Source organism: Sardina pilchardus, chromosome 8, assembly GCF_963854185.1.
Source record: "Sardina pilchardus chromosome 8, fSarPil1.1, whole genome shotgun sequence".
NCBI classification, from domain to species: domain Eukaryota; kingdom Metazoa; phylum Chordata; class Actinopteri; order Clupeiformes; family Clupeidae; genus Sardina; species Sardina pilchardus.
In genome coordinates this window covers 3,046,323-3,073,187 of record NC_085001.1, presented here as the reverse complement: position 1 = coordinate 3,073,187, position 26,865 = coordinate 3,046,323, and the positions used below count along the sequence as shown (strand labels likewise).

The following is a 26,865-nucleotide window of genomic DNA, read 5'->3' as shown; positions in this document are numbered from 1 at the left end:
GACCATAGACATGGTGTGCCTCAACATTAGAGAAATAGTCAGGGGGCCAAAACTGATATTAAAACTTTGTCGGACACTTTTTGGTACAAGCATACAACCTATCCAGTATTGATATTTAACCCCTCAACATGAGTTCTAGACAGGTTGTCAGCTTAGAAAATTTTATTTTGTCCATTTTAACACTATATTCTTAAAAATGGAAAAAGCGGATTTTTCCCCCAAAGTGCTTCCTTTTTCTTCCATGTTACCTACTGTAATCTTGGGCAAATGTGCAATATAATCCAACTTGTGTGCAAGCATGATCATTAAAAAATAATGATCAATAAATACCACAAGAGTATCACACCACAAGGGCCACTGGTGTGTCAGGGGGCCAATTCTGAAAAGGGCTTCCGTTAAGACTTTTGCAGACATGTTTTGGTTCAAGCTGTCAGTGTCACCCTATTTTTGTTTTTTGTTAGAAGACACAAATAGGTAAGATATCAGGGTGGTTGTGAAGACGAAGTTAAAAGCTTGTAGGGAGAGACATGCAATGCTGCACAAGTTATAATATTTAAATGTTACAGCCATGCTGAAAAAAACAGCAAGAAACCAGCTTAGGCTGGTAGCTGGTTTTAGCTGGTTTTAGCTGGTCTTTGCCCAAAACACAGTTATTATTGCTGGTCTTTGCTGGTGTAGCTGGTTAGGCCACCAGCTAGACATGCTGGCGTGACCATCTGAGGAAGCTGGTCGTGCTGGTGTGACCAGCCTGTCGTTTGGGATACAACTGGTTTAAGATGGTCATGCTGGTGACCAGCCTGTCAAGCTTGACAAAGATGGTCAAGCTGGTTTTCTAGAATAACCAACATAAGCTGGCATGGCCAGTAAAAACCAGCAATGTAGACCAGCAACACCAACTAAAATGACCAGCTTAAGGTGGTACGACAATCAAAACCAGCTGAATTACCATCATAAGCTGGGTAAACCAGCTGAAGGTGTGTTTTCGCGAGAGTTTTGGCCACTTATTTCATGGATCCAGGATACTATGCATCCTGATAAAGTTCCATTGGTCTTTAGAACTAAAATTGCCCCACATCATCACACACCCTTCACCATACCTAGAGATTGGCATGGTGTTTTGTTCAGTTTTGTTCAGTTAGCCTATTAGCCTGTTTGATGCTCATTGAGCTCATTGCAAATTAAACCAGCTGATAGGCCAACTGAACAAAACACCATGCCAATCTCTAGTTATGGTGAAGGGTGTGTGATGATGTGGGGCTATTTTAGTTCCAAAGGTCAAGGGAACTTCATCAGGATGCATAGTATCCTGGATCCATGAAATAAGTGGCCTTTAAAAATCTGCCTGCCCCTATGTTAACCCTTTGTGTTAAATTCCCATAGGGTTACATAGGGGTGCCAATACATTTATTTGTTTATGATACATTATTCATTCACATAGAAAGTTGGTGTCCTTAAAGGTTGGATATTTTCTACTTTTATCACTTAAGGCATTAAGATCAAGTTCCAAAAGAAGATTTTATATTCCTCTTTTTAGTCAACTTTAACATGGGACTTTCAGCCATGACTGTATTTGACTCAAGTTGAAATTAGGTGAATAAAATGAGTATACAGTAGTTTACTTGACTCCTTAAAGTTATCCCAACACAAACTACACACATAGAAATAACTCAGCTGAATGACTTATTTACACTTAAGTTAACTTCCCGGGTTTTACCGTGCAGCCGAGCAGTGGTGCTCAGGTAGGCAGCCAACAGAAGCCCAGGGACCATGTCCATGTGCTCAGTCTGAGTCCTGGTCAGGGACATCAACACTGCCTGGTACTGCACTGACTTGCACTTTCCTCACATCCACATATCGTCAGCTCCAAGCACCTGACCTGTTCTCACCAGCTCCAAGCACCTGACCTCTGTGGTAAAAAGCTGGGGGGAAAGCATGCCATCCTTCATGTCCCTTCTTCTGTTGGCTGCCTATACCCGAGCACCACTGCTTGGATGGGGAAAAATACCTTTGCCATACGACTATTACAAAGTTATTACTACTAACTAGTTACTAACCTCTAATCCTAAAGAACTGAGAGAGCAGTTATGTTTGGGTAGAATTGATAAATATAGTGATATGTCCATTAAACACAATTTGTCACAACCTGGTACTTTAATGAAGTCAAATAGCACCATAGACCACCATCAGTTCTACATTTTCGCCATAACATTAAAGTATTACAACATGTGCAGCAGTGCACTGTCTCTCCCTACAAGCTTTAAACTTGGCTTGACTCATTCCCATAGATAGGGGTACTGATTGATAGAGGTTTTGGAATGCTATGTTATGTTTCCAATCTGATATTCACTTTGAAAACTGGTTCTCTTTAGGCGGAGATTGTTTTTTTCATGTTCTAGGTCTGTTGTCTCTTATACTGTACAATAAATGTTAATTCTGACACCTCAGCAGACATCCCACGAGTGTTAGCTTTCATTCCATACCATTTTTATTTATATGGTCCTTGTGGTTGTGGAGATATTCAACATTTATCGTTGGCATGTCATGTTGAGCAGGAAACCAAAAAATTGGCCTGAAATTGCTTGCACAAGTCAAAAAAAAATTTTTTTTGCTTGACAACCACCATAATATCTTACCTATGGGTGTCTTCTAACTAAAAAAATAGGTTGACTGCTTGTACCAAAACATGTCCGCAAAAGTCTTAACGGAAGTCTTAACGGAAGGCTCTTGGGGTAGCCTACTTGACAGGTATCTGATCAAGTACAAGTAGGCCTACATAGCAACCATAAACCTATTCAACATTATCTAGGGATCCTCAACCACAACGTTTCGTTCTTTGAGTTAGAGATAAACAAAGTGAGGACCGTCCACATTAGCTAAGTAGCCTATGTCAAAGTATGGACTTCACAGATACACAGATACGATAATCAGCCTATCGGCGGACATACTGCAAGGATAATAATTACGCAAACTCTGTACCAGTAAATGTAGATCGATTTACTTCGACTACTCACCCAAACAAGATCAACTTTCGTGTGTGTGTGTGTGTGTGTGTGTGTGAGAGAGAGAGAGTAGTGTGAAACTAGCGACAGTAAAGAAAATTCCATTATGGCCGCGATTCGCGAATCCTTCAAAATAAAAGTCATAACATATATTAATTTCTTTTTCGATTCATGAGGACGAAAGTTATTCATTTATTTGTATTTTTGAATACCTTATCTACCTAATTGCCTAGTGTTGAATTACAGTTTTTCTCAGTCGCTGGTACATTTCTCAGATCAGAATTGAAATTCTCAAAACGACCTGTTCTTCAGATCATTGTGTCACTTGTGCACATCAAAAAAGCAGTTTGTCATTCATTTGATCAAGTTGCACTTGCAAATGTTTTGGTACATCCATGCAAATTATCATGTACAATTCTCAGCTAAATAATCTCACGCCCCATAACATTTAGGCATTAGTTCATAGTGTAAGTCTTTACATGCAAATTGGTTGAACATGTTGTCATATGAGAATCTGTGGCCCAAAAGACAGGAACATCAGGAGGTGTAGGAAGTCTGCGCTGTAATTCCTACAACACTTACAGTTTTCCCTAACGAGATTGTCTTATGGTCAATTATTTCACTTTTCCCCCTTTAATTTATGCAGTGCTGTCTTTTCCTTTCTGTAGCACAATGACAGGGTCTGTCAACAAATTACAGTAAAAAAAACAGTAAAAGTGTAAATGTGAATATTGTCGATCCAACTTCCACATACACTAAGGTGTAACCTACAATTTACAAAAAATGTCATACAAATTTTAGCCATAGTTTACATCAGAACATCCCTCCAGAGATAGATATTTATACCAAATTCACCTTTGTAGGTACCAGCCCATATTAAGTGTGTACCGAGTCACATAATAGGCCTGCCATTGACACATACTGTTGAACTTCAAATTGTGTGGCTGTGAAAACAATAAGGCACCCGCAAAAAGGCAGCAGAATGCAGTATTTTGTTTTCACAAAGGTTTTGCTGGTCTAGCTGGTCAACCATCATAGGGTGGTCAAACAGGCTGGTTAACAAGCTGGTCAACCAGCAACGATAAGCTTGTCAGGCTGTTTTTTTTTTTTCAGCAGAGTGACTATCATATACAAGCCTAAAACTGGCTATGACCTCAACACCAGAGGTGATGAAACTGATTAAATGACAATGTATAATGTGTTCCTTCACTAGTAATTCACAAACAATAACAACAATGCTCAAAAGACACTGGATTAAAATCATTTGATTTACTATTACTACTAAATCATGATACATTGCATAATATTTTCAAATTTCAAAATATCAATTTCAGAAAAAGTACAAAAAACATAGCTGATATTTTCTTAAATCGTTAATATCAATAAAACTATTTCATCTGAAGTTCTTTACAAAAAGGCCCACAAAGCAAGAAAAATAAACATAAATATGTCATACACATTCTGCATGTATCTGAGTGTCTTTCTCTTGTTCCAATCAGATCACAGTTTGTATCTGGGTGTCTTTATCCTGTTCCAATCAGATCACAGTTTGTATCTGGGTGCCGTTCTCCTGTCCAATCAGACCAGTTTATTTGGGAGTTGGCCATTCGCTCATGAGTCAGGGGAGATCCAGTGTGAAGAGGAAGCACGCTGCTCTACTGGTGTGGGGGGTGTTAGGGTTGGGGGGGGGGGGGTGGCGGGGGGTGGGTTAGAAACTGGACGGAGGCTTCTCAGGAGAAGACGAACGGAAATGGGGGCGATGGTTCTGAGGAAGAGTCAAACAGATAAATCACACACTCTCTCTCTCTCACACACGCACACACACACACGCTAGGAGGGTCAGGAGTCGGGGAAGATCTCGGACAGCTTGTAGGTCTGGCGTTCTTCACAGGGCATGTCCTCCTCCTCCTCACACACGCACACACACACACGCTAGGAGGGTCAGGAGTCGGGGAAGATCTCGGACAGCTTGTAGGTCTGGCGTTCTTCACAGGGCATGTCCTCCTCCTCACACGTCTCCAGCTGAGCCTCCAGCTGGGGCAGCACCTTCTCATACAGGAAATCGATGACGTCTGGGGGGGGGGGGGACAGACACACAGACAGCAGCACAGAGGAGGGGGGGGGGGACAGACACACAGACAACAACACAGAGGGGGGGGGGGGGGGGGGACAGACACACAGACAGCGTCACAGAGGAAGAGGAACGAGACAGAAGAAGATGTTTCAGTCATGTACAGCTTTTCACAAACCCCTGTTATTAGTGAATGAACCAGCAGGTGGCAGCACTCACAGACAACAACACAGAGGAGGGGGGGACGGGGGGGGGGGACAGACACACAGACAGCGTCACAGAGGAAGAGGAACGAGACAGAAGAAGATGTTTCAGTCATGTACAGCTTTTCACAAACCCCTGTTATTAGTGAATGAACCAGCAGATGGCAGCACTCACCACAGAAAGGCATGGTGTTCCAGCCCGGGACGTAGGTCAGCCTCAGCTGGTAGTACCTCATTCGGGGAAAGTCAGGAAGAGTGTTCCTTCAGAGAGAATTGAAGAATGCTATTAAAAACCAAAGACATGTTAATTCAATTGAGGTAGACTAGAGCAAGGTTAGATACTGTATAATGTAGATAAATTATAATACACATTAAAACAAATGGTTCTCACAGGTATCTGTCTGGAGTTGGATAAGGAAGAGCGATCATGACAGGAAAGACCAAATATGGGATTCCTGAGCGACTATTCAATGTTAATGTGGTTGATGGGGGAACAACTAATTGAGCATACCATTTGGCTTTGTAGGTGGAAACTCTTTGTCTTACAATAGAGGACTGTTACAATAATAAAACACCAATAATCTGCAGAGTCAATACCAAACTTTCACTCAAACGTCATACTAAAACAGGGTTCTTGTCTTAAACAGGTCTGACTGCTGAGGGACATTATTATTTACATTATTACATTTGCTGACTGCAGCTCCTTAACCAATAAGCTACACCAGAGGTGATAGCGATGCTACGTTCAAAGGATAAGCTTCACTCTCCGAATGACATGAGAACCTTATAGACAAGTTTCAAAATAAAAGCCAAAGACATTTTTTGTGTCTGTCTGTGTCTGTCTGTCTGTTTGTTAGCAAGATAACTCAAAAAGTAATGGATGGATTTCTATGACATTTTCAAGTCAAGTCAAGTCAAGTTTATTTATATAGCACATTTCATACACAGAGGTCATTCAATGTGCTTTACATAAACAAAAACCAAACAGTAATTATAGCAGATAAAAGCATAGATGGGCAAAGAGTAATAGTAATAATAATCATAATAATAAAAAGAACATAATAGAAAATAAAAACAAAGCATAAATCAAGATCAAATCAATAAGGAATAATTAACATAAAAGACTCCAGATGGAATAATTAAGAGACAGTTAGCAGAAAGCATCTGAGAACAATTTGGTCCTAAGTCTAGATTTAAAACAGGCTGCAGTTGGGGCCTTTTTAATGTCATCAGAAAGTTGGTTCCAAAGCTGAGCCTCATAGCAGCTAAAAGCTGCTTCGCCATGTTTAGTTCTAACAGCAGGTTTTACTAAGAAGTTTTTCTCCTGAGACCTCAGAGGACGAGAAGGTGTGTACTGCTGAAACATGTCTGATAGGTATTTAGGTCCTGCTCCATTTACTGATTTATAAACAATTAGTAGTGCTTTAAAGTCAACTCTGTGACATACTGGAAGCCAGTGCAGAGATTTAAGAATTGGAGTAATGTGCTCAGTTCTTTTTGTTTTTGTGAGAACCCTAGCTGCTGCATTTTGAATCATCTGAAGCTGTTTGATAGTCTTTTTAGGAAGGCCTGTGAAAAGCCCATTGCAGTAGTCAACCCTGCCAGAGATAAATGCATGAATGAGTTTTTCTAAGTCATGTTTTGACATTAGCCCTCTCAGTTTGGCAATATTTTTGAGGTGATAAAAAGCTGATTTAGTTATCATTTTCATGTGACTGTTGAAATTTAGATCACTGTCGATTAATACACCGAGATTTTTAACAGTATCCTTTGCTTTCAATCCTTTTGTTTCAAGGAGAGTGGCAACCTTAATTCTTTCCTCCTTTTTACCAAATATAATTGCTTAAATTTTTTCTTTGTTCAGCTGAAGAAAATTTTGAGCCATCCAAGTGTTGATTTGTTCTATACACTGACATAGAGATTCAAGGGGACCATAGTCTTTTGGTGACAGAGCTAAGTAAATTTGTGTGTCATCTGCATAGCTATGATATGAAATCAAATTATTTTGGATGATTTGTCCAAGTGGGAGCATATAGAGGTTGAATAATAGTGGCCCCAAGATCGACCCCTGGGGAACACCACAGGTCAAGGATGTTGGTGTTGAGGTACAGTTGCCGATGGCAACAAAGAAGCTCCTTTCTTGTAGATATGATTTGAGCCAGTTTAGAACTATGCCTGTAAATCCAACCCAGTGTTCTAGTCTGTGTAGCAAAATATTGTGATCAACAGTGTCAAATGCTGCGCTAAGGTCCAGTAGCACTAGGACTTTCAGGGAAGGTCGGACATGACCCAAGGAAGAAGCGATTAAATTAAATAAAATGGGAGTGATCCGTAATTCTGTTGGGATTCCGGAGGCGTTTATGTATTTATCTTAGTGGTGTAACAGCATGGTATGGCCATGTGGTGGCGATCTGAATAGTTTAGGTTCAAATGTATGACAACCTAGGAGGAACAATACAGGCAGAGGTCTGCGCTCTCTGAGTGCTTTTCTAGTTTACTATCGCATTCCCCGGAATAGACACATACTGTGATCTACAAGTATGAAACTACCGATACCAACTGACGGAAATCCATCGTAGAAACGGAAAACTTTAATCCCTGAAAGCAATACCGACCAAGAACTCTGAGGGAGAGTAAATAAGCAGCACTCAGGAGGAGGAGCTTCAGCATCTCCTTTAGTTCCAGACCTCGGCCTACTTACCCGAAGAGATGAGTCAGGTCGTCCCAGACGATGTCTGCAGGGTCCTCCACAGCCATTTCATTGAGTCTGAGGAGGGACACACACACACACACACACACACACAAACACACACAAGCTCAGTGACAACAGTGACCGCTGCAGACTGATTCACTCAAGCTGGGGGGCTTGGACAACCAGATGAAGGTGTGTCCTACAGATTTGCACAGAAAATGGCTTCCAAACTTTTTTCAGTAACAGTGTGAAGACCAACAAAGCTTCAGAGATGAGGACACAGGCAGCAGCTATTTGGATGACTTAGCAGTTCTCCATCCAACAGGCTGAGGACAAGATGGCCGACAAATGAACAGACAGACTCAGACAGTTTGAAACGTACGCTTTGATCAGCTGGATTTGCCCATTTAGGCTCTTCCTCCCTTTGATCGTTCCTCCAGTAGACATTCTTCTTGTGAGGTATTCCATCCTGCACACAAGCGAGACACAAAGAGGAGAACATCAACGCAGTTACACAGCATTCACATGGCTACACAGTTACACAGCATTCACAGGTCTACACAGTTACACAGCATTCACATGGCTACACAGTTACACGGCATTCACATGGCTACAGTTACACAGCATTCACATGGCTACACAGTTACACGGCATTCACATGGCCTTGGCAAATTGGAACGTAATTTAGTACGGACGCTGCGGCCAGCTTGCACCATAGCGCCCCCTATGGACATGCAGTATATTTTCACAATTTCTCTCTGCACCATAGCGCCCCCTATGGGCATACAGTATATTCTCACAATTTTTCCCTGCACCATAGCGCCCCCTATGGGCATACAGTATATTCTCACCATTTTTCCCTGCACCATAGCGCCCCATATTGACATACAGCATATTCTCACCATTTCTCTCTGCACCATAGCGCCCCCCTATGGGCATAAAGTATACTCACCATCTCTTCCTGCACTGCTGATAGCTTCGAGTCTGCTGCTGCTTGGCCACATACACCCAGGCCAGCTTCTTGTACAGGTCGCTCTTCTTGATGATCAAGGACCCGTCCGCACCAGGCTCCGCCCTCTCCAGCAGCAGCTGCCGTACGCTGGTCAACAGCGTCTTCATCTCCACCTCCGACCATGGCCCATAAACCTCAGCTGGGGGACAGGAAGTGACAGCATAAAAGATGACAGGATCAATACTCACAGAGCTGATGTGTTTAGACGAATTAAAAACAGTTAATGACTGCCTTCACGGGGTGACCCCAAGCTTCCTGAGTCTTCAGATCGATTGATATCAAAATGATGTACCGTACCATCCACATTCCACAACACTATGGAAATGCTGATCTGAGCTAAACAGCCACCTTTCTTTCGAGCACACACACAAAAGACCTCAATGGACGGCTAGTAAACCATGAAAGGCAATACTACTGGCAACACCACTGGCAAGATGTTATATTAGTGGGTAAAAATCAGAGACTAATCCTTTAAGACTATGGGCCCTGATCTAAATTCTGGGCAAAGAACACAGTCAGTCAGAGAGCAAACTGTCTTGTACATGAACTGAAGACATTTAAAAGCACTGAGCTCATCTGTGGTATTATTTAACGAAGGGATTTTCCTTCCTTGGGCCATCCCCAAACTGTTCTCACAGAGTTGGGAGCATGGAATTGTCCAAAGTCTCTTGGTTAATGCTGATGCATTCAGAGTTCCTTTAACTGAAACTAAGGGGCCAAGCCCAGCAAATAATGCAGACTCCATAAATTCTGACATGTTAAACTTTTTATCATGGTGTTGTGGAATGTCGCAGACAATAAATCACTTATTGAATAAGTCACATTACAAAAGGCGTTCATCCTTCAGCGTCATTCCCGCCCTTTCATATTCGGGTACAACGTTGGAAATGTATCATCTATAACAAGATCTTTGCTTTTAGACTACACATTTTGTACTTAACCAGTCACGTAAATTGGGGCCCTACAGGTGTTTTGGTGTGTGTTTGATCACTCACACATCACGGCAAAGCGGTACTTCAGAGCTTCATTGCTGCGGCCAATCTTGTCTGAGATGGTCTTCCAGTTTGTCCCATGCAGTGTGTGCAGCTCCTTCAAGGCCTTGTTCTCGTCTTCTGTAAACCTGGGGAGGAGATGAGACATAACTGTTACAAACATGACACTGTCCCAGTACTGTGCTGCATGAGCTCTGAATCTTTAAAGCAACACTAAAGAGTGTTTTGTATAAAATAATGTTTCCAAAATAATGTCAGTGGTTCATCAACTCGTAACGGGGTGAACAACACTTTTGCATTCGCTTCGCGGCCCTCTATCGGCTATAACCGTACTACGTAAGTTTACCAGATCGGGTAGCGGATCTGTAGTTTAATGGAATGAGACATAAGAAACTACAAAATTTGTTTGTGCGATAGAGTAAAAGTGCTTTAGTATTGCTTTAAGTCACCTGAGTGCTGAGTCCATATCAAAATGTATGCCTGAGCACATTTGAACAAAAGTCTTCCTTCAGTTGCTCTTGAGTTTTAAAGAGCACAGAGACATACAGTAGTTGTTGAAAAGCTGGGGCTTACTTTCCCATGTAATTCTCCTCGTCAAACATCTTCCTGGCTCGTCCTAGGATGGTGAACCAGCAACGAGGTATCCCAGCACCTGTTCATAAAGAGGACACAACTCACTGCAGCAGCGGAGGCTAGACAGTTTAACTTCCACTCACTTAACCACTAACATTAACATGCCAGCCCTGCTGTTACAATGTTATAATGTTACATGCCTGCTGTTGTAATGTTAATCGGCAGTGGACACAAACAAGCAAAATAATCTTTCACCTACATCCCATTTCATCAACACTCATTCATACACATTACATTTATGCTCACAGACACATGACATTTATGCTCACAGACACACAACATTTACGGACACAGACAAGCAAAAGAATCTTTTCCCCACATCACATTTCATCAACATTCATACACATGACATTTGTACTCACTCTACACACATGAAATTTACGCTCACAGACACACACAACATTTGTACTCACAGAGACAACGAATATACCCGAGCTGTCTCTTCTGTCTCATGATGGTCAACTTCTCATCCGGGAAGCGGTATGGTTTGAAAAGCTTCGCCGCGCGGTCAATCCCGCAGCCCAGCAGGAAGTTCTTCACATTCAGCTGCAGCTTCTTGTTCTCGGAGGCAGTGAACTTCCCGGTGCGCACAGGGATACCTGTGGGACAGGTGAGAGGACGGAGGCCAGTCAGTGACATAAATGAAGTGGTCCCTTAAAAGCACACTGTTAATCTCACACTGTTATACAGTACCATAGCAAAACCAATGCGCTCAACAATGATGAAAGCTTCCTTCGACAACAACAAGAAATCAGTTCTTAATAAAGGCCTCTATTATGTTAAACCAAAATACTGTACAATTCACATATTCCTAACAGGCTGTACAGAGATGAACTTGCTCCTCTGGAAATGTGCCATGCCTGCCAGCAGAGCAGTTACACTCCGTTTAAGATAAGTGGGCAGGGGGACCCTGTGGCGCGACTGTTACAGCGCCCGTACCATATTCGGCCCATGTCTGGCCCGGGTCATCTCCCATCCCATCCCATCTCTCTCTGGCCCGGGTCACTTCCCCATCCCACCCCATCTCTCTCTCCCACTCCCTCCACTGTCCAGTCACACACAACACAGTTGGCATAACAATCCAAACAAGGCAAAAAAAAACATAATTGGGCAGCCTGTGGAGATGACTGAGAGTTTTAAATACACTCAAACAAACAAACAAACATCCAGCACACTCAAACACACAAACATCAAGCACACTCAAATAAACAAACATCCATAAAACTCAAACAACCAAACAAACATCAAGCACAAAAAAAAAAAAAAAAACATCCAGCACACTCAAACAAACATCCATCCAGCACACTCAAACAAACAAACATCCAGCACACTAAAAAAAACAAAACATCCAGCACACTCAAACAAACAAACAAACAAACAAACAAACAAACATCGAGCACACTCAAACGAACACAGCATATTTGTTCACCTTGCTTCTTGAACTCTCTGAAGCGGGGCAGGTCGTACTTGATGACACTCAACACCTTCTTGAGGTTATGAAACGGGAAGTCGGGCAAAAACTCCTTGAGCTCCTGGACCACAGCATCTTCCAGGTGAGGTGTCATGTCTGGTGCGTTTTTTCTGGTCTTCTCCGACTTGCTCTTCTTGGCTGTCTTCTGTTGGGAGGACGTAAGGGGGACGTAACACGCCTCACTGTCCACTTGCAACAGCGTGGGCGACACGTCTGCCTCTGTGCTCTCTCCAGCGGAGACCGCCTCATCAATCCTCCTTTTCTTTTTCTTTTTCTTCTTCTTCACTTCTTCCTCCTGGGGAACAGCAACGTCTGCAGACTCTTCCGTCATCACTCGTGTCACGTTTAAGTTCTCTGTTTCACGTTTTCTTTTCTTTTTTACTTCATTAATTCCACATGGAACCTCAGCTGGTGTAAAGTCATCTTCCTCAGGTCCTTTTGATTTCTTCTTCTTGTGTTTGTGTGTCTTGACAGAGTCCACTTCGGTGGCTGTCTCTTGAGGACTGCCAGGTTCTGACGCCAACTCTAGTCGGTGTTTCTTGTTCTTTTTCTTCTTTTTCTTTTCCTGAAGCAACAGTTCTGCTTCCGTCATGGTCACCTCAAACAGGACGTTTCCTGTAACAGCATGAATGGAAATCAACTTGCATCTACACAGAAATACACAGATATGAAGTTCAAAAGTTCTAAAGGGAAATTCAGACTTCCAGTCACTCAGTAGTACCATTATGGTAGTACAGTACATATAATAGTAGTTTAAAAAACGTATATAACAAAATCTATAGAAAGATATAGTTCTAGAATGAATATACATGAAGTGCAGGATAGCGTTGTTAAAGTGTGAATAATTATGTCTGTGGAGATGCACTCTCCTATAGACAGATAGGCCTACTAATGGATCAATCAGTCCAGTTACTGCACTGTGTGTGGAGGGTCAGCGCTCCACCCCTCCCTCCACGAGTGGACTCGTACAGTCTGATGGCATGAGCCTCAAAGTGCCATGAGGGACAAATAACTTTGAGTCTCTCTGTGTTGCACTCTGGGAGAAGCAATCTGTTCTTTAACAGGCTTCTCTGTTGGCTGCGGTGCGCAATTACGTTGGCAATGGCATCATCGAGGATGGCCAGCAGTTTAAGAGTTTTCCCCGCCACTGCCACCGACCAGCGTATCTACATGCCGACCATAGACATGTTGTGCCTCAACATTAAAGAAACATTAGAGCATGTCTACACTTCTTGGGGTACTTGACAGGTATCTGATTTAAGTAGGCCTACTTCATAGCAACCATAAACCTATTCAACATTATCTAGGGATCCTCAAACCACAACGTTTCGTTCTTTGAGTTAGAGATAAACATTGAGGACCGTCCACATTAGCTAAGTAGCCTATGTCAGAGTATGGACTTCACAGATACACAGATACGATAATCAGCCAATCGGCGGACATACTGCAAACGGCAAAGACAATTATACGCAAACTCTGTAACAGTAAATGTAGATCGATTTACTTCGACAACTCACCCAAGTAAAATAGACTCGTGTGTGTGTGAGTAGTGTGAAACTAGCGACAGTAGAGAAAATTCCATTAAGGCCGCCATTCGCGAATCCTTCAAAATAAAAGTCAGAACATTCTTTTTCCATTCATGAGGACGAAAATTATTCATTTAAAACTTTATGTTACCAAAAGGAAGGTTAAGTTAGAAAATAATTTAATAAGACCTTTAAATCGAAAATACACCTTAGAATGCTATTTTGGTCCGTGACCGGCCTATTTAGAATGTCTTTTTGAATACCTTCTACCTAATTGCCTAGTGTTGAATTACAGCTTTTCTCAGTCGCTTTGGTACATTTCTCAGATCAGAATTGAAATTCTCAAAACTACCTGTTCAATCTTCAGATCGTGTCAATTGTGCACATCAAAAAAGCTGTTTCTCATTCCTTAGATCAAGTTGAAAATGTTTTGGTACATCCATGCAAATTATCATACACCTACAATTCTCAGCTAAATCTGCCCCCCCCCCCCCCCTCCCACACACACATTTAGGCATTAGTTCATAGTATACGTCTTTACATGCAAAATGGTTGAATGCTGTCATATGAGAATTTGTGGCCCAAAAGACAAGAACGTCAGGAGGTGTAGGAAGTCTGCGCTGTAATTCCTAGAATAGCCTACTGCATTTACAGTTTTCCCTAACGAGATTGTCCCTCAAACTGTGGGCCGCGCCCCACTAGTGGGGCGCAGAGACATGCCAGGTGGGGCGCGAGCTGACGTGAAAAACCGGAGATTTCTTTTTAATCTGTAGCCCGTGCCTTCCTTTATTGATAATTACGAGAATGCACCTCCATCTCACAAAACAAACACAAACAAGGTAATCTAGACTCTTATAGGCCTATCATTGACCAGATGAAAATGTTAGTCTGTCCTGGAACCATAGTCCGAAAAAAATTATTGATGTCGGAATTTTAATTGCAGCGGAAACAAAAAAACCCGTTTATGTTCGAGACGAGCGCAGTAAAATTGAAGGATATCTTGGCTATCTGTCCGACGACACAATTGCTGTTCTGCGATCTCGAAGAACAAGTGCTTGACAAACGCAAACACTCATGTTTTGCCTTGCAAGTGGACAAGGCCACCGACAGTTACAAAGGTGGTTTAGTTATTGCTTATGTCCGCTTTGTTAACTTGACAGCGGGCGAAGATATTCTATTCTGCGAGTAGCCTATGCCAAAAGTAGGGCCACTGCAGATGAACTATTCAACATTGATCTCAACAATTAGTCTACCTGGCAGAACAGGACATCAAATGGGAAAACTGAGGGACTTTGCTCGGTTGGCGCACAGACGATAGCAGGTAGCCTATGCTATCGTCGTGATAAAGAGGGTATGCCCGATGCGCAACAGACGGACTGTTTCATTCAGGGAAGCGCTCGCGTCAAGGCTTGACCTGAATAAGATTTTGAACGAGGTTGAGAGTGTTGAACTTCATTTATAACACAATGGTAGCATGTAGTTGGCCCTTTTGCTGTATTATTGGAAATCAGCTTTTTTTGAAGCAAGATTGACATCTTGTCAATGACAAAAAACTGACGTCATTGGTCATTGATTTAGATTTTTATTTTCTCTATTTTTGAACTGATATTTATCTTTTGTAGCCTAACTGTTATTTGTTAGGCCTACTGATGTATATTTAGCAAGTGACGTTATAAATATGACAATTTTGAGCTTGACCTATACTTTCTATAGAGCGATGATGGACAGGTGGGGCTCGAGAAAGCCCCCTTGATCAAAGTGGGGAATGAAAGAAAAAGTTTGAGAACCACTATGGTCAATTGTCTACTTTATTTCATTTTTTCCCACTTTAATCTGTGCAGTGCTGTCTTTTCCTTTCTGTAGGCTAGCACAATAACAGGGTCTGTCAACAAATTGCAGTAAAAAACAGTAAAAGTGTAAATGTGAATATTGTCAATCCAACTCCCACATACACTAACATTCTAGCCATAGTTTACATCAGAACATCCCTCCAGAGTACAGAGTTATACTGACAACATGACTAAGCCATTTGATTGTCTTATCCGTACACAATGACACAAGGACTTGACATTCTGATGCACTGACATGTTCATTGACACAAATATTTAGTTTTGAGAGATGGACTAACGATTTTGAGCAAGAAACTGGCTTTTGCAGGTAATCCATGGTGTTTTGCCATTTGTACAAATAGTTTCGAGAAATGCACTTACTGTTTAACATTACAAATCTCAAGGATGATTCGAGAAATGTACCAAAGCGACTGACAAAAACTGTAAAAATGTGTGGCTGATAAAAACAGTAATTAAAGTTGTGCTTATTTAAAAGGGGGTTTGACAACATGTACTTTAAGGGTGCATATATTTATACCAAATTTGCCTTTGTGAGTACTATGCCATGCTAAACTGCATAAAGTCACATACTTTACTTTGACACACATAGTTGAGCTTCAGATTGTGTGGCTGTGAAAATAATAAGTTGTGCATACATAAAAGGGGGGTGAAATGGAATAATTATACCATGAACTTTCAAAATATAAATTATAGAGATTTTTATACCAAATTCGCCTTTGTGAGTACCAGGCCATACGAAGTCTGTACAGAGTCGTACCCCCCCCCCCCCCCCCCCCCCTCCCCTTTTCACTAGTAATTCACAAACAATAACAACAATGCTTAAAAGACACTGGATTAAAATAATTTGATTTACTATTCAATTCATGATACATTGCATAATATTTTCAAATTTCAAAATATCAATTTCAGAAAAAAGTACAAAACACATAGCTGATATTTTCTTCAATCATTAACATCAATAAAACTATTTCCTCTGAAGTTCTTTACAAAAAGGCCAACAAAGCAAGAAAAATAAATGTAAATATGTCATACACATTCTGCATGTATCTGAGTGTCTTTATCCTGTTCCAATCAGATCACAGTTTGTATATGGGTGCCGTTCTCCTGTCCAATCAAACCAGTTCATTTGGGAGTTGGCCATTCGCTCATGAGTCAGGGGAGATCCAGTGTGAAGAGGAAGCACGCTGCTCTACTGGTGTGGGGGGTGATTGTTTTGAGGAAGAGTCAAACAGATCACACAATCACACACACTCTCCCTCTCTCTCTCTCTCTCACACTCTCTCTCTCTCTCTCTCACACACACACACACACACACACACACACACACACACACACACACACACACACACACACACACACACACACACACACACACACACACACACACACACACACGCTAGGAGGGTCATGAGTCGGGGAAGATCTCGGACAGCTTGTAGGTCTGGCGTTCTTCACAGGGCATGTCCTCCTCCTCCTCACACACACACACACACACACGCTAGGAGGGTCAGGAGTCGGGGAAGATCTCGGACAGCTTGTAGGTCTGGCGTTCTTCACAGGGCATGTCCTCCTCCTCCTCACACACACACACACACACACACACACACACACACACACACACACACGCTAGGAGGGTCAGGAGTCGGGGAAGATCTCGGACAGCTTGTAGGTCTGGCGTTCTTCACAGGGCATGTCCTCCTCCTCACACGTCTCCAGCTGAGCCTCCAGCTGGGGCAGCACCTTCCCATACAGGAAATCGACGACGTCTAGCAGCACAGAGGAGAGAGAGAGGGGGGGGGGGACAGACACAGAGGAGAGAGAGAGGGGGGGGGGGGCAGACACAGAGGAGAGAGGGGGAGGACAGAGGAAGAAGAACGAGACAGAAGAGGCTGTTTTAGGCCAAGTCCACACGTAGCAAAACAATCTTCCCCCCCTCCGTTTTCCCTGGCAGCGTTTCAAGAGTATTTGCGTCCAAACGGATCCATCTCAATATGACTCAACACACTACTTCATATTCCAGGCCTATACGTGGCGCTGTTTCAGTTCACCAAATCACCAAAAACGGAGAGGAAGAGGTTTTAATGAGACTTCGAGGTGAAAACTGTTTTTACAGTTTATAAGTGGAAGGCTAGAGCATACTTGCCAAAACTCCCGTTTCCCCCTTGTTTCTCTCCTATCTTAAGGTCATCTCCTGCCGCCCTCCCGTTTTCTTGTTTCTCCCGGAAAACTCTCGTAATTTGCATGGCCATCATACTTCATTCGAAAATCACTGATCCATTCATTTAAAGACACCAGGTTGCCATACACCCGACACATAGCCTACGGCCCTACGCAAACACTTACTTTTAATTTATTTCAACCGTTCTGTCATAGGCTAACACCTGGCAACGTAAACCCAAATAAGGAAACCGGTGCAGTTCACTGCAACTAAATGTTGACAGGTATGGGCTAGAGGTCAAGGAGTGTTGCGATGACATCATCGAAACGCAGGTATGCGTCTTCCCCCGTCCAAACGAACGCTAGAGGGCTGCGTTTTAGACTTATGCACTCTGGGACCCGGTTTCAGATAGATTCGTTTTAGGGCTATGCGTTTGCAGGATTCATTTGGACGCTCGGCCAAAACGATGCAAAACGGCTGCGTTTAACCCAAAACACGTCTCCGTGTGGACATGGCCTCAGTCATCTACAGGTTTCTTGGTGTTTTGAGCCCCCAACGTTGTCTTCAAGGCAGTGCTGCCTGGAAGGCACTAGGGTTAGGCATGGGTTAAGGTTATGGTTCGGGGTAGGATTAGGTGCCTTTAAGTCAACAGTGGCAGCGCTGCCTGGAAGACGACGTTGGGGGCTCAAAACACCATCGAGCCATGTACAGCCTTTAAAGGAATACGCCACCCAAAAATGAAATTAAGCCAGTCTCGGTCACCCCCAGAGTTAGAACAGTGAAAAAAACCAGATTAAAATCCGTCCGGGCATTGTCCTGCTTTGATGGCAGCGTTTTTAGCTCTAGCTTAGCACAGTTGCTGTAAATGAAGGGAGTCAGTTAGCACGTCCTCCAAAAAAAGTGACCGAGACATCTATTTTTTTTCTAAATATATCTTGGGAGACATGTATTCAGAACGAGTACAAATCATAATGAAAAATCGAACGAGGCTCTTACATGGACAGACATTTACTTCTATGTACATTTACTTCGGATCTATATTCGGCCTCATCACAGGCGAAGCACCGCTAAATAGGCGCAAAGTTCTCACGTAGCACTTGAAAACTCCCAACTTCTAGATTCAACTGGAACTTCACGGGATGGGTTTCAAGTGCTACTGCGTGAGAACTTTGCGCCTATCTAGTGGTGCTTCGCCTGTGATGAGGCTGAATATAGTTCCAAGTAAATGTCTGTTAATTTCATTTTTGGGTGGCGTATTCCTTTAACGAACCCCTGTTATTAGTGAACGAACCAGCAGATGGCAGCACTCACCACAGAAAGGCTTGGTGTTCCAGCCCGGGACATAGGTCAGCTTCAGCTGGTAGTACCTCATTTGGAGATAGTCAGGAGGAGTGTTCCTTCAGAGAGAATAAAGAATGCTATTAAAAACCGGCTCCTTAATTACAAACGGAGACACCAAGTTGACTTAAAATCCAATGATAATTCAATTGAGGAAGCGCAAGGTTAGACATATAATGTAGTAGTAATTATATTACACATTGAAACAAATGGTTCTCCACAGGTATCTGTCTGGAGTTGGATAGGGAAGAGCGATCATAACAGGAAAGACAAAATATGGGATTCCTGGGCGGGTTTCTGAAACATCTTTTCAATGTTAATGTGTTTGATGGGGGAACAACTAATTGAGCATACCATTTGGCATTGTAGGTGGCAACATTGTGCCTGCTTACAAAAAAACATTATGTCTCAGCCATTTCTGTGGCTGAGACACAAGGACTCTTACAATATTAAAACACCAATAATCTGCAGAATCAATACCAAACTTTCACTCAAACGTCACACTAAACGGCCCACTTACCCGAAGAGATGAGTCAGGTCGTCCCAGACGATGTCTGCAGGGTCCTCCACAGCCATTTCATTGAGTCTGAGGGACACACACACACACACACACACACACACACACACACACACACAAGCTCAGTGACAACAGGGACCGCAGCAGACTGATTCACTCAAGCTGGGGGGCTTGGACAACCAGATGAAAGTGTGTCCTACAGATTTGCACAGAAAATGGCATCCAAACTATCACTGAAAGCAGTTTTTTCAGTAACAGTGTGAAGACCAACAAAGCTTCAGAGATGAGGACACAGGAAGCAACTATTTGGATGACTTAGCAGTTCTCCATCCAACAGGCTGAGGACAAGATGGCCGACACATGAACAGACAGACTCAGACAGTTTGAAACGTACGCTTTGATCAGCTGGATTTGCCCATTTAGGCTCTTCCTCCCTTTGATCGTTCCTCCAGTCGTCATTCTTCTTGTGAGGTATTCCATCCTGCACACAAGCGAGACACAAAGAGAACATCAACACAGTTACACAGCATTCACATGGCTACACAGTTACACGGCATTCACATGACTACACAGTTACACGGCATTCACATGGCTACACAGTTACACGGCATTCACATGGCTACACAGTTACACGGCATTCACATGGCTACACAGTCACACGGCATTCACATGGCTACACAGTTACACGGCATTCACAGGTCTCGGTGGCCAATTGGAACCTAATGTAGTACGGACACTGCGGCCAGCGCCCCCCCTATGGACATGCAGTATATTCTCACCATTTCTCCCTGCACCATAGCGCCCCCTATGGGCATTATGGATGGCCATTCGGTTAAATTTTCTTAGTCGATCGTCGGGAGAATTAACGATCAACTATCGATTAATCATTAATATTTTCATAGTAAAATTAATTATTTATTACATTTAAAATGCAATAAAAATACAAAACCACAACGTGTTTGTTGCGTAGTGTGAGTCTTGAAGCAATGAAATCAATTTCACTGTGTGGCAACAATGAAACATTTTACCAGACAGGGGCAATATTTGACGCCATTCTCAGTTTATAAATGCGAGTTTCCGTTTTGATAGCGCTCAGTTTCAACCTAGCATCAACTCGAATTTAGCATGGAGGACATGCGATGCTCAACGAGCTGAGAAAATGACACAATGGATGTAGCCTAAGTTCATTGAGATGATATGCTGCCCTTATAGCCTACATTTATTGAGACCAGCATATCACATTCAGTCACGACATAGCCTACTATCACCAGACTGGTAAAATCTCACTAACAGCTGCTTCTTTTCTTCAAAGTGAGATTCATTACCAGTTTGGTAAATAACATTACAGGATGCACCGCTATATTTAGTCAAGTCATACATAGGCTATAGTTTGAGTTATGGCCGTGTTGTGTAGCCTACTTTGGATAAAGGCGTCTGCTAGCATAACCATAACCATACATGTCATTGTAGTGTTTGCAGCGAACTAAGTCACTTTAAAAATTTAAATGGTCCCACGCCACACTTCACCGTGACCTCTTCATGATTAGCCTACTTCAAAAATCAAAACGGAAACTCGCAGGTAACTGAGAATGGCGTCAAACACTTCCCCCGGCTTATAAAACGTTTAATTGTTGCCACGCAGTGAAATTAAATTAAATTTAATTTAATTTAAAAGACTCACACTACGCAACGCAACCTACAATAGTTTAATTGATTACAAATGTATGTCATCGACGAAATTCTTAATGATCAATCCCTGATCGTCGATTAATTATGCCCATCCCTAATGGGCATACAGTATATTCTCACCATTTCTCCCTGCACTGCAGCGCCCCCCTATGGGCATACAGCATACTTTCACCATTTCTCTCTGCACCATAGCGCCCCCCTATGGGCATACAGTATACTCACCATTTCTCCCTGCACTGCAGCCAGCTTCGAGCCTGCTGTTGCTCTGCCACACACACCCAGGCCAGCTTCTTGTACAGGTCGCTCTTCTTGATGATCAAGGAGCCGTCCGCATCAGGCTCCGCCCTCTCCAGCAGCAGCTGCCGTACGCTGGTCAACAGCGTCTTCATCTCCGCCTCCGACCATGACCCATGAGCCTCAGCTGGGGGACAGGAAGTGACAGCATAAAACAAGACAGGATCAGAACTCACAGAGCTGATGTGTTTACACTAATTAAAAACAGTTTACGACTGCCTTTGCGGGGTGACCCAAGCTTCCTGGATCTTCAGAACGATTAATATCAAAATTATGTACCGTACCATCCACAACACTATGGAAATGCTGATCTGACCTTAACGGCCACCTTTCTTTTGAGCACACACACAAAAGACCTGAATGGACGGCTAGTGCACCATGAAAGGCAATACTATTGGCAATACTACTGGCAAGATGTCATATTAGTGGGTAAAAATCAAAGACTAATCCTTTAAGACTATGGGCCCTGATTTAAATTCTGGGCAAAGAAGTCAGTCAGTGAGCAAACTGTCTCGTAAATGAACTGAAGACATTCAAAAGCACTGAGCTCATCTGTCAATGTTTCAATGAACATCTTGCTCATGGTATTAATTAACAAAAGGATTTTCCTTCCTTGGGCCATCCCCAAACTGTTTCCACAAAGTTGGGAGCATGGAATTGTCCAAAGTTTCTTGGTTAATGCTGAAGCATTCAGAGTTCCTTTAACTGCAACGAAGGGGCCAGCCTAGCAAATAATGCATGAATTGTGTTCATACATACTCCAGATTTCAGTATATATACAGTATGAATTAGCTTGCATTATGGCTTGGGACCATACATTCTGACATGTTAAACTTTCCATCATGGTGTTGTGGAATGTCGCAGACAATAAATCACTTGAATAAGTCACATTACAAAAGGCGTTCATCCTTCAGCGTCATTCCCGCCCTTTCATATTCGTGTACAACGTTGGAAATGTATTGGCTATGACAAGATTGTTGCTTTTAGACTGCACATTTTGCACTTAACCAGTCACGTAATCTGGGGCCCTACAGGTGTTTTGGTGTGTGTTTGATCACTCACACATCATGGCAAAGCGTTTCTTTACAGCTTCTTGGCTGCGGCCCATCTTGTCTGAGATGGTCAACCAGTTTGTCCCATGCAGTGTGTGCAGCTTTTTCAAAGCCTCGTTCTCGTCTTCTGTAAACCTGGGGAGGGGATGAGACATAACGGTTACACACATGAAACTGTTCCACCACCAGGGTCACTAAAGAGTTTTTTGTACCTTAAAATAAAGTTTCCAAAATCATGTCAGTGGTTCATCAACTCGTAACAGGGAGAGCAACACTTTTGCATTCGCTTCACGGCTCTCTATCGGCTATAACCGCAATATCGCCTATATATCATGCAACATACTCTACTTTGTCAGTGGACATCATTATTTGCTGGATGAACAAATAGCGTTTGTGTGACAGAGTACAAGTCCTTTTTAGCGTTGCTTTGAGTCACCTGAGTCCATAACAAAATGTATGCTTGAGCACATTTGAACAAAAGTCTTCCTTCAGTTGCTCTTGAGTTTTAAAGAGCACAGTGACATACAGTAGTTGTTGAAAAGCTGGGGCTTACTTTCCCTTGTAATTCTCCTCGTCAAACATCTTCCTGGCTCGTGCGAGGATGGTGAACCAGCTACGAGGTATCCCAGCACCTGTTCATAAAGATGACACAACTCACTGCAGCAGCGGAGGCTTTACCAGTAACATCAACATGCCAGCCCTGCTGTTACAATGTTATAATGTTACATGCCTGCTGTTATAATGTTAAATCCGCCTAACGGCAGTGGACACAAACAAGCAAAACAATTTTTCACCCACATCCCATTTCATCAACACTCATTCATACACATGACATTACGGTCACAGACACACACACGACATTTGTACTCACAGACACACATGCCAATTATACTCACAGACACACACGACATTTGTACTCACAGACACTACGAATAAACCCGAGCTGTCTCTTCTGACTCCTGATGGTAGACATCTCATCCGGGAAGCGGTGTGGTTTGAAAAGCTTCTCCGCGCTGTCAATCCCGCTGATCAGCAGGAAGTTTTTCACATTCAGCTGCAGCTTCTTGTTCTCGGAGGCAGTGAACCTCCCGGTGCGCACAGGGATACCTGTGGGACAGGTGAGAGGACGGAGGCCAGTCAGTGACATAAATGAAGTGGTCCCTTAAAAGCACACTGTTAATCTCACACTGTTATACCATAGCAAAACCAATGCGCTCAACAATGATGAAAGCTTCCTTCGACAACAACAAGAAATCAGTTCTTAATAAAGGCCTCTATTATGTTAAACCAGGACGGAGGCCAGTCAGTGACATAAATGAAGTGGTCCCTTAACAGCACACAGAAAAACCCTACATAATGAGAGTGGAGAGCACCCAACCTCACATGTTAATCTCACAGTTATACCATAGCAGAACTAACTAGCAGCACTCAACGATGATGAAAGCTTCCATCGACAACAAGAAATCACTTCTTAATGAAGGCCTCTATTATGTTAAACCAAAATACAGTACAATTCACACATTCCTTACAGGTTGTACAGAGATGAACTTGCTCCTCTGGAAATGTGCCATGCCTGCCAGCAGAGCAGTTACACTCCGTTTAAGATAAGTGGGCAGGGGGACCCTGTGGCGCGACTGTTACAGCGCCCGTACCATATTCGGCCCACGTCTGGCCCGGGTCATCTCCCCATCCCACCCCATCTCTCCCCATCCCATCTCTCTCTGGCCCGGGTCACTTCCCCATCCCACCCCATCTCTCTCTCCCACTCCCTCCACTGTCCAGTCACACAACACAGTTGACATAACAAGCCAAACACGTAAAAAAAACCACACATCCAGCACACTCAAACAACAAACATCCAGCACACTCAAATAAATAAACAAACAAACATCCAGCACACTCAAACAACAAACATCCAGCACACCCGAACAAACAAAAAAACAAACATCCAGCACACTCAAACAAACAAACATCCAGCAGACTCAAACAAATAAACAAACAAACATCCAGCACACTCAAACGAACACAGCATATTTGTTCACCTTGCGTCTTGAATTCTCTGAAGCGGGGTAGGTCATAGTTGATGACCTTCACAACCCAGGCGTGGTCGTGGAGCTGGAAGTTGGGCAAAAACTCCTTGAGCTCCTGGAGCACAGCATCGTCCAGGTCCAGCACAGGTGCTTCCTTTAGCCCATCATCCAGGTGAGGCGTGGTGTCTGTGAGCGAGAGTGTGTCTTCTGCAGGAGAGGGTCTGTCTTCCGCAGGAGAGAGTGTGTTTTCCGCAGGAGAGAGTGTGTCTTCCGCAGGAGAGAGTGTGTTTTCCGCAGGAGAGAGTGTGTCTTCCGCAGGAGAGAGTCCGTCTTCCGCTGGAGAGAGTGTGTTTTCCGCAGGCTGAGAATTTGCGATTTTTCTGATCTTCTCGGACTTCCTCTTCTTGGCAGGCTTCTGTTGGGACGCCTCACTGTCCACTTGCACCGGCGTGGGTGACACATCTGCCTCTGTGCTCTCTCCAGTGGAGACCGTCTCATCAGCTCTCCTTTTCTTTTTCTTCTCTCTCCTCTTCAGTTCTTCCTCCTGGGGAAGAGCAACGAATCTGTCTTCCGCAGGAGAGAGCGTGTCTTCTGCAGGAGAGAGTGTGTCATCCGCTGGAGAGAGTGTGTTTTCCGCAGGAGAGAGTGTGTTTTCTGCAGGAGAGAGTGTGTTTTCCGCAGGCTGAGAATTTGCGTTTTTTCTGATCTTCTCGGACTGGCTCTTCTTGGCAGGCTTCTGTTGGGACGCCTCACTGTCCACTTGCACCGGCGTGAGCGACACATCTGCCTCTGTGTTCTCTCCAGTGGAGACCGTCTCATCAGCTCTCCTTTTCTTTTTCTTCTTTTTCTTCTTAATTTCTCCCTCCTGGGGAACAGCAACGTCTGCAGACTCTTCCGTCATCACTCGTGTCACGTTTAAGTTCTCTGCTTCACGTTTTCTTTTCTTTTTTCTTTCACCAATTCCACATGGAACCTCAGCTGGTGTAAAGTCATCTTCCTCAGGTCCTTTTGATTTCTTCTTCTTGTGTTTGTATGTCTTGACAGAGTCCACTTCGGTGGCTGTCTCTTGAGGACTGCCAGGTTCTGGCGCCAACTCTGGTCGGTGTTTCTTGTTCTTTTTCTTCTTTTTCTTTTCCTGAGGCAACAGTTCTGCTTCCGTCATGGTCACCTCGAACAGGACGTTTCCTGTAACAGCATTAATGGAAATCAACCTGCATCTACACAGAAATACACAGATATGAAGTTCAAAACTTCTAAAGGGAAATTCAGACTTCCAGTCACTCAGTACCATTATGGTACAGTACAGTATAACAGTAGGTTAAAAGAGTATAACAAAATCTATAGAAATATTTCTAGAATAAATATACATATGAAGTGCAGGGTCGTGTTGTTAAAGTGTGAATAATTATGTCTGTGGAGATGCACTCTCCTCTAGACAGATAGGCCTACTAATGGATCAATCGGTCCAGTTACTGCACTGTGTGTGGAGGGTCAGCGCTCCACCCCTCCCTCCACAAGTGGACTTGTACAGTCTGATGGCATGAGCCTCAAAGTGCCATGAGGGACAAATAACTTTTAGTCTCTCTGTGTTGCACTCTGGGAGAAGCAATCTGTTGTGTTAACAGGCTTCTCTGTTGGCTGATAGCGGTGCGCAAGGGATGGTTGGCATCATCGTGGACGGCCAGCAGTTTAAGTGTTTTCCCCGCCACTGCCACCGACCAGGTGATCTATCAACATGCCGACCATAGACATGTTGTGTCTCAACATTAGAGAAACATTAGAGCATGTTTACACTTCTTAGGGTACTTGACAGGTATCTGATTAAGTACATCATAGCAACCATACACCTATTCAACATTATCTAGGGATCCTCAACCACAACGTTTCGTTCTTTGAGTTAGATAAACAAAGTAAGGACCGTCCACATTAGCTATCAAGTATGTCAAAATATGGACTTCACAGATACACATATACGATAATCAGCTTACCGGCGGACATACTGCAAAGACTATAATGATACGCGTCGTGGATCTGTCTGAGGTTTCTTCCTATATATATCTCCAATTATAGGGAGTTTTTCCTTGCCCCTGTTGCTCATGGGCTCACTTTGAAGGTTTGACGCTCTGTGAAGCGCCTTGAGACATGTGTAATGTTTTGGCGCTCTATAAATAAAATTGAATTGAATTGAATTGAATACGCAAACTTTGATAACAGTAACGGTTACGTAGATCGATATACTTCGACTACTCACCCAAGCAAAATCCACTCGTGTGTGTGTACACGTTTTTCGCTGGTGAGAGTGAACCAGCGCATTCTCACAAAGATAAATCTCTCTCCG

At 43.2% G+C, this 26,865-nt stretch overlaps 3 protein-coding genes across 8 annotated transcripts in view; all 3 read right to left on the bottom strand.

The window, feature by feature from the left end:
- Window positions 1-3,094, bottom strand: part of LOC134088411 (transcription termination factor 1-like) — a 14,617-nt gene extending 11,523 nt beyond the window's left edge. The window contains exon 1 of one of the 2 annotated variants that reach the window (XM_062542359.1): window positions 3,012-3,094. Coding sequence is in view for 1 of the 2 variants with exons in the window: in XM_062542358.1 (XP_062398342.1) it covers window positions 1,715-1,805 (91 nt within the window). In the remaining variant the exon portion in view is untranslated. Of the gene's footprint in view, window positions 1-1,714; window positions 1,821-3,011 lie in introns of those variants that run through there. The other variant, XM_062542358.1, reaches the window with a different exon arrangement.
- LOC134088412 (transcription termination factor 1-like) overlaps window positions 1-13,619 on the bottom strand; it is a 25,491-nt gene extending 11,872 nt beyond the window's left edge. Inside the window, exons 1-10 of one of the 3 annotated variants that reach the window (XM_062542362.1) lie at window positions 13,591-13,619; window positions 12,032-12,688; window positions 11,016-11,201; window positions 10,543-10,621; window positions 9,973-10,097; window positions 8,918-9,116; window positions 8,348-8,434; window positions 7,975-8,040; window positions 5,449-5,534; window positions 4,931-5,071 (exon numbers count right to left, since the gene is read on the bottom strand). In XM_062542362.1, coding sequence (XP_062398346.1) covers window positions 4,941-5,071; window positions 5,449-5,534; window positions 7,975-8,040; window positions 8,348-8,434; window positions 8,918-9,116; window positions 9,973-10,097; window positions 10,543-10,621; window positions 11,016-11,201; window positions 12,032-12,665 — 1,593 coding nt within the window. In that variant the 5' untranslated portion in view covers window positions 12,666-12,688; window positions 13,591-13,619 and the 3' untranslated portion in view covers window positions 4,931-4,940. Of the gene's footprint in view, window positions 1-4,253; window positions 5,072-5,448; window positions 5,557-7,974; window positions 8,041-8,347; window positions 8,435-8,917; window positions 9,117-9,972; window positions 10,098-10,542; window positions 10,622-11,015; window positions 11,202-12,031; window positions 12,689-13,590 lie in introns of those variants that run through there. The other 2 variants (XM_062542361.1, XR_009939969.1) reach the window with 2 other exon arrangements.
- On the bottom strand, window positions 4,254-26,865 carry LOC134088410 (transcription termination factor 1-like). 3 transcript variants are annotated; one of them, XR_009939968.1, is made up of 11 exons: window positions 26,516-26,689; window positions 24,540-25,712; window positions 23,419-23,604; window positions 23,051-23,129; window positions 22,508-22,632; window positions 21,374-21,572; window positions 19,857-19,943; window positions 19,466-19,531; window positions 18,919-19,004; window positions 16,787-17,215; window positions 4,254-4,907 (listed from the first exon to the last, which is right to left on the bottom strand). XR_009939968.1 is itself a non-coding variant. In XM_062542357.1 (10 exons), the coding sequence occupies exons 2-10, from the start codon at window positions 25,687-25,689 to the stop codon at window positions 17,085-17,087; spliced, it is 2,109 nt and encodes a 702-aa protein (XP_062398341.1). In that variant the 5' UTR covers window positions 25,690-25,712; window positions 26,779-26,865; the 3' UTR covers window positions 16,284-17,084. The 3 variants fall into 3 exon arrangements, 2 of the variants coding, with proteins under 2 accessions (XP_062398341.1, XP_062398340.1); XM_062542357.1 differs by lacking the exons at window positions 4,254-4,907; window positions 26,516-26,689 and adding an exon at window positions 26,779-26,865 and having other exon boundaries at window positions 16,284-17,215; XM_062542356.1 differs by lacking the exon at window positions 4,254-4,907 and having other exon boundaries at window positions 16,284-17,215.